At 30.9% G+C, this 7370-nt stretch overlaps 1 protein-coding gene across 1 annotated transcript; it reads right to left on the reverse strand.

Moving 5' to 3' along the window:
- Positions 1-705: 705 nt before the first annotated feature.
- CPS (copalyl diphosphate synthase) lies at positions 706-5800 on the reverse strand. Its single transcript, NM_001247079.2, is given in 15 exon segments — positions 706-1031; positions 1220-1408; positions 1520-1631; positions 1701-1937; positions 2048-2146; positions 2699-2814; positions 2899-3125; positions 3319-3431; positions 3577-3697; positions 3776-3990; positions 4343-4526; positions 4601-4904; positions 5019-5107; positions 5197-5265; positions 5605-5800. Coding segments are annotated over 15 exon segments (2403 nt in total). The 5' UTR covers positions 5705-5800; the 3' UTR covers positions 706-803.
- Between the last annotated feature and the right edge of the window lie 1570 nt (positions 5801-7370).

Below are 7370 nucleotides of genomic sequence, written 5' to 3' on the forward strand. Positions count from 1 at the left end.
CAAATTATGTTATTAGTCAAACATAATTACAACGCTTCAAGCTTGCCAAACCCACACTCTACATATCGTCACCATGCATCAAGTTTTAGACTGCTTACTAGAACTGAAGTCAGTAGTATTCAATTCAACATTCATGGTATTATATATGCAATAATGATATTTTTGCGCAGGATTTAAATCATATATGATAACCTAATCATAGTTAGTTTTCTAGGTTATACCTTTATTTTACAATAAGTGTGCTTCAGAAAAGAAAAAAAAGTGTTGCTTTATTTGTATTGAGTAATTGTTTCCTACTACAGCTTTATACTTAATACTATTAAAGAAGCATTGATTTCTCGTCAAAAAATAATCTCTAACGAATATGAGTAACATAGTAAACAATATCTACAAGACAATAGGTATGATGGTCTCGACAGGGGGGAAGATGTGTCTTGTCAAATTGGGTGTTGCTCGTCCTAAATGGGAAACAATATCTCACTGTTTTGATATACCTCACCTTTTAATCACTTTGCCTGCCATACATACATTGTCGAATATTTAGCTACAGGCAAGATCAACAAGCTCTTTCACCAGCCACCCCATCAGTGTTGTATCTTTTTAGGTCAAAACATATATACATGTTTGGTAGGGTGCAAATGTTTTCTAACTTGTTAAATAAATTGTAAGACAAAAAAAGGAGTATTATATTAGTCAACGCTATCCCAACAAGCTAAGTATATATATATTTCCAGTCAAAACATGAATTTCTATCATAATTCCTGAATGATAACAGCTTACCCTAACTATAAATGATGAAATAATTAAACTACTCTTTCAAATAGCACTTTGGCTATGTGAAAGTTAATTGTTCGATCATCACAATAAGCTGAGTAGTAAAAACTTTTGGCAACAGTGAGAAAAGTGTCTTTGATATTGGCATCCAATTCGGAAGCATCTGAATGAGATAGCACGAGCTCTGCTAGCTGTTGCATGTCACCTTCTATTTCTTCACTAAAAGTCAACATTCCTACCTGCTTTTCACTGTGTCCCTGAAATATATGCAGTTACACCACATAATATCTCCACCAAAAGATTTATCTTTTTTAATAATAAAAGGGCTTATATTATTTGTAGCAAATAGAGTTATATATATTATAGCTAAGAGATAGAGACTGATTTCTAAATTGTTTTTTAAGAAGAAATTAAAAATGTATTGTAATTTAATTTGGTGTCTAACCTTGTAGAGACGGAGTCGGTGAGAAACTCTATTGGTAATTTCCAATAGCTTTTGGTAAGTTGGATGGGACAACAATATCTCCTCCGATATCCAATGAACACTGCACAAATTTAAGGTGCGAATTATGAGTTCAGCACCTCCTTCTCCTTCTCCTTCTCCTTCTCCTACCGTCAGTAGCCAATTTTCCCACTATATATATATAGAGAGAGAGAGAGAGACACACACATCAAATTAGTGAATTGTTTCATGTAATTAATTAATAAAGCAGGCAGGCAGTATATAATATATATAAGTACTTACAGCATGACGCAAGTAGTGATGGATGTCTCTGCCATGTGTTAATAAGGCACTCAGTGAGAGATGATTTAGGGTTCCAAGAATGACCCCAACGAGCCTATCTTCTGTGTTGTACCTGTCATTGCCATGATCATCAATCAACCGTTATTTTTATGTTGTAGAATATATAGATGATCAATGTTACCTCGAATTCAGAGCGGTGCTAGAGTAGTGTGCGAATTCGCAAAGAAATGCAGCTGCAGATACTTGTGGGGAGCCAAAACAAGACCTCACACAGTCCATAAGAGCTGCGGTTTTGACCCAAGCCATTCGCTCGGTCGACCTTTGTGCCTCAAATATACTAGCACTGCCTAAATAGTACGTAACCAACAACCTTTTTTCACTTAATCCAAACTCTCCTAGCCCGCATTCGTAGTACCACCTGCATGTACCCATCTATAAATATAAATAATCTTTACTAAATGTAATTTAACCGGTTGCAACATGAATTACTTTTTTGTCACTTCACACGCTATAAAATTGATAACTTACTTGCGAATTCTTCTCCACTCGAACTGGTGCAAAGCTTGGCAATTGTTATAGTCCGATTTCGCTAGCTCTAGGTATAGGCTATTGTTAACCAATGGCATCCTGTAGCACATTAATTCGAAAAATATGTTCGTAAGGTCAAAAATGATTATTTGGTGGCTAACGTGGAGGTGTAGTGAATTCTGACGACAAAGCACATCAGTATATCCAATGTTATTTTTAAAGCAAGAAACTTTGATTTTTTTCTATTGTCCTTTGAAAAGGTCCCACCATTTCTCATGATAATTTATTGGTTGTATTCATTTGTTGAAAGATAAATCAATCATTCATGAGTGTTCATTTTAAATTGATAGTGAAACCAAACCAAACAAACAAAGAGACGGGCATAAGGTGAGTGTGCCGTCTTTTGCAACTATTATATATATGGTGGGGCTCCAATTATCTATCACTAACTACCATCTTTTAAGAATTAAAACCACATTTTTATAGACTTCTTATAACAACAATGTATAAGTTAAAATAAGATAGGTTATCCACTATATAATAACTAAAAGTTGCTGTATATGATTGTGTAAATTCTCTCTATTCATATATTATTTTTGTGGAAGAAGAGGTTATTGTGCAAAATTAATAAAGATTTATCAATGAAAGTACCTGTACAATGTTTTGCCAATCCACACGTCATCTTCACCACCATAATGTTCTAAAAAGAACCTTGTTTCTAGGCGGGGTAGGCTAGCATACCATGGCACATCTAATGCATATCCCACCTGTAAGATATAATGTTGCAGAATATCAAAACAAACGATTGTGACAAAATAAATAGAAATATAAGTTCAATTGCCGGTACCTACCTCTCCAGGTAAATCTTTAGTAATGATCCACTTGTCTAGCAGTTGATTTTGAGCTCGTTTTTCTCTTAGATAATTAGAAGTGAATATTTTTGCATTTTCAAGTATTTTCTCTCCTGAGAACATTACATGAGATGCCCTATAAAGATTATACATTCCTGTCACTGCTTGATTTGATTGCCCCACGAAGCAGAAAAATTCGCCTTTGCTCTCAAAATGTTTGAATACGTCTGACAAAAGACAACAACAAGTAGTACATTATGAGTACTACAATAGCATATACTTTTGTTTCATTTTCTACGTAACTAATAATACATTATATGACGTGTTTTTTTATTAATAAAATTTAAATACAACTTATAGTTCTTTTAAAAAAATACAATAGCAAAAGGTGGTAGGAAACTCCGCTAGATAATGACTAACCAGCAGAAACAGCGTAGCCATGCAAGCGCAAAAGTCTAAAAGCCATAGCCGTGTCATCAATGTCTTGAACTGGGGAATTTCTAGCCCAGCAGATTCCTTTATTTGTCCAATATCTTAAAAAACAAAAACATATACTATTATTATATTCCACTAGCACAAGAATAAAAAAATAATAATACTAGCACAAGAAACCAAAAACAAAAATGGAATTTCTCTAACTTATTTTTTTAAAAGAAAAAATAGTTCCAGTAATAATACCTGCTAACGTAATCAATGCACTCTTTTATTTCTAGCTCAAAATACCGAGAAATTCCAAGCCTTTGCAACCGATCAACGGTCCAAATATGTTCAAATAGGTCCACTGGATACACATTTGGAACTGTACAACATATAAGTCGATTTCAATATCAATATTACACTGATAATATAATATAATATAGGAGTAATATTTATATACCTCCGCCGTTGAATTTGTGGACAGCATTTTTGAGATAATTGAGACAATTATGATCTTGAGTTTGCATAAGTGCATATGCGGTGGAAGATGGAGAGAAGAGAAAAGAGCCATCAGTGCACTGAAATTGAAGCAACTTTTGCCAGTCCAAATCTGTCATTCCTTCCAAACTGTGGAGTAAAGTTGTGGGGACTTTGTGCATGATGTCCTTTGGTATCCTATTAGCACGCACATGTTACGTTATCATTACTCACATCCACATACAAGGTAATCAAAGTAAAAGTAATTCAACTTTTTGTATCCAAAATTAACTACCCTACTATAATCTAAATATGTTAATTAAAAAAAAAATTATTCATATAATAAATTCATGAACTACTTTTTCTTGTAATGGAGATCCTCTCCATATGAAAACTTAATGTGTTATTTGATTGTAAAAAAAAAGTGAACTTAAAAACAGTTTCTAGCTAGCTCTGAGTTTGATTAGAAGTATTTTCCAATACAGATTTGGTCAGGTTTTAATATGAATACTAGATAGCAAAAGAAAAAAGTGATAAAGAGTATTATTACCTTGTAAGCTTTAGTTGTCTACTGGCATAGATGTCTTGCAAGACGGGAGAATCATAAGGAAAATCTAAGCCTAACTTTTTAGCAATCTCAATGAGTGAAGGAAATGCCACTTCGAAGCCTATAGGCATGTGCTCTGCATTCTCATCACCAATCCTGCTCAAATTCTCTCTCATAAACGACATTCCTATAATCAAATATACGAAATTGTTAGTCATCGATCGAAGCAACGAATAAAATTCATCAAGTGCTAGTAATTACCAAGTAGAATCTTGTCAGGATGCAAGTTCCATGACTTCAAGGCAATAACACAAGCCAATGTGTTGATGACACGATCATAAACCAAGAAAATGGAGTTGTCACCCCATGAACCATCAGCCAACTGATTGTTCGCAATCCACTCAAGGCTTGAAGGGAACTGAGGAGTTTCAGTTCCCTTCACATCTTTCACCATGGCAACCCATGCTGTGTCATAGGCCGAGACGCTTATTTCTCCGTCTCCCATTGATCCTAGCATCGATCGAATAGCATCGATATGGTCCTCGTTGGAGGATGGATCGTACACCTTTTACACAAATTATGTGAGGTTGATTAATTAAACACTCAACGAATAAAAGTAATTTTTTTTATTTAAAAAAAAATAATAAATTATTTTTTCTATTTTGGCCTCAACAACAACCTCAAGTGTGTGTGTTTCCACGTCCACTTCCTCTGCGATGTCGTCCCACTTGATAACCGGCAACGAACCACTTTGCACCTCTTTGTAATCTGTAATTTTAATTTTTTGGGGGTGTGAAAGAACAACTGTTAAATTCACAAGTTTATAAAAATCGCTTACAAAATTACAACTATATCACCTTTTGTACGACGTCTAGAAACAGCATGACATTGCAAAATTCGATTGAATTCAACATGTTCTCTGTTGCCTGTATAAAACGAACAAAAAAAAAATCCTCCCTTAAAAACTCCGCTATAGATGCATCAGACAAAACAAAAAAAGAACAAAGATGACTATAGATTTTGAATTCTAAAATTGGTTTGAACATGAAAATTTCCAAACTCTCTTTCAGATAGATTATGTTGATTTTTTAATAGAGGAATAAGAAAAAGTAAACCGTGAGAGTTATATAAAGTTTTTTTATATAAAAATTGTGCATCTACTGTGACTAGTACTAAAGTTGAAAACGACTACTTACTTTTATGTGTCAATTAAATAAAGAATTTAAGAAGAAGAAGAAGGAGTAGAGTAGAAAAGAAAAACTTACTTTTAAGGAATTTGAAAGGTTGATTTGGTGGAGAAGAAGAAGGAGAAGGTTGATAGTGAGCAGTGAGGCTAAATCTTAAAAAAGAAGCTGAGATCGACATGTTTGTTTTTAATTTGTTGATGAGAAAAACTAATTATAATTTATTTATTTATACTACCAAGTAAAAAGCTAATTAGTAATGATGATATATTTTTTGTTTGTTATGACTTATGAGGGAGGGTGGAATGAAAAAGATGAGGTTGGAGAGGATTTATATAGAGGGAGGAAAAGAAAAAAAAGACAGAAATGACTTCACGAGGGATGCCCTCTGTAGGTACATTAGGATCAAATCCAAATACATTTTCCTTTAATATTTATCTTCTTTTTTTTTTCTATACATTTTTACTTAAATATATTTCTTTGACCATACCTTTTCTAAAAATATACAATATTATTGTAGTTTTAAAGATTTTCCATAAATATACTTTGCTCATAATTTTCTTTTTTTCTTGAAATGTTCTTTTACCCATACATTTTGAAAATAACTTTGAATTTATTTTTTAAAATATCTCTTTCATCATAGTTTTTTAAAGTAATTTTTATTAAATATATTTTTGACCATAGTTTTCAAAAGTAATTCTTAAAGTTTTTCCTTAAATATTAGTTTGACTATAAAATTTATTATGATATTCAACACAATTTAAAAGATTCTCATTGCTCATAAATTTTAATTTCTTTTTAATTGGTAGATTTTGAAAGTAGTTTTTGAAGTTTTTCCTTAAATATTTATTTGACTATAAAATTTAATAATATAATCTTCAGCTATAAATTTTGCTAATAGTTTTTAAAAATTAATCATAAAAATAATTAATTAGAATTACTTCTGATCTTTTGATAATGAGTTTTGAAAGTTTTTTTTTTTTTCAAAAAAAATCCTTTAACTATTTGTTTGGTCATGAAGTAAAGTTTAATCATAAAAAATTAATCTTTAGTCGTTGATTATGAAATTTATTTTTTAAAATCTTATCTATTTATCATAAAAAATGTGATCTTTAAAAATAAACTTTTATAGTAAATTTTAAAATATTTCCTCAAATATATATTTTCCATGAAGTAAAATTATATGTTATAGTATTGATATTCATTCATATGGAGAAGTTTTCAAAAAAACTTCCTCAAATAGAATTTGATAATAAAAAATGAACTTTCTTTGTAAATTTTGGGAGTTCTTTTTTTTAAAAAAAAAAAATCTTTAATATTTGTTTCACCAAGAAGTAATATATAATTGGTTATAAAAATAAATAAATTTTAATAATAAATTTTGGAAGTGATTTTTCAAAATTTTCATTTGAAATATTTATTTTGGACATGAAACAAAATTTGACCATAAAAATCTGGTCCAATCATAGATTATTAGAGTAGTAGTTAAAATATTGACCACAGATATCTTTTGATCATGAAATAAAATTTTATGATTAAAAAATAATTTTTAGTCATGAATTTTGAGAGTATTTTTTAGTTTTTTTCCTTAAATATCTTTTTGACCATCAAATAACATTTGAGCATAAAAAATTGATCTTCAATCATAGATTTTAGGATAATCTTTTATAAAAATTCCTTAAATATTGTTTGACCGTGACATAAAATTTCTCTTGATTTGGGTGTAATTTTTTAACATTTTTTCCTTAAGAATCTCTTTTGTAAAATTTGTTTATAAAAGCTAATGTTTTGCCATAGGTTTTTGTCATAGCTATTTTTTTTTTAAAAAAAAAAAAAATGGCTCAATC

This window comes from Solanum lycopersicum, chromosome 6 (genome assembly GCF_036512215.1).
Source record: "Solanum lycopersicum chromosome 6, SLM_r2.1".
Lineage (NCBI taxonomy): Eukaryota > Viridiplantae > Streptophyta > Magnoliopsida > Solanales > Solanaceae > Solanum > Solanum lycopersicum.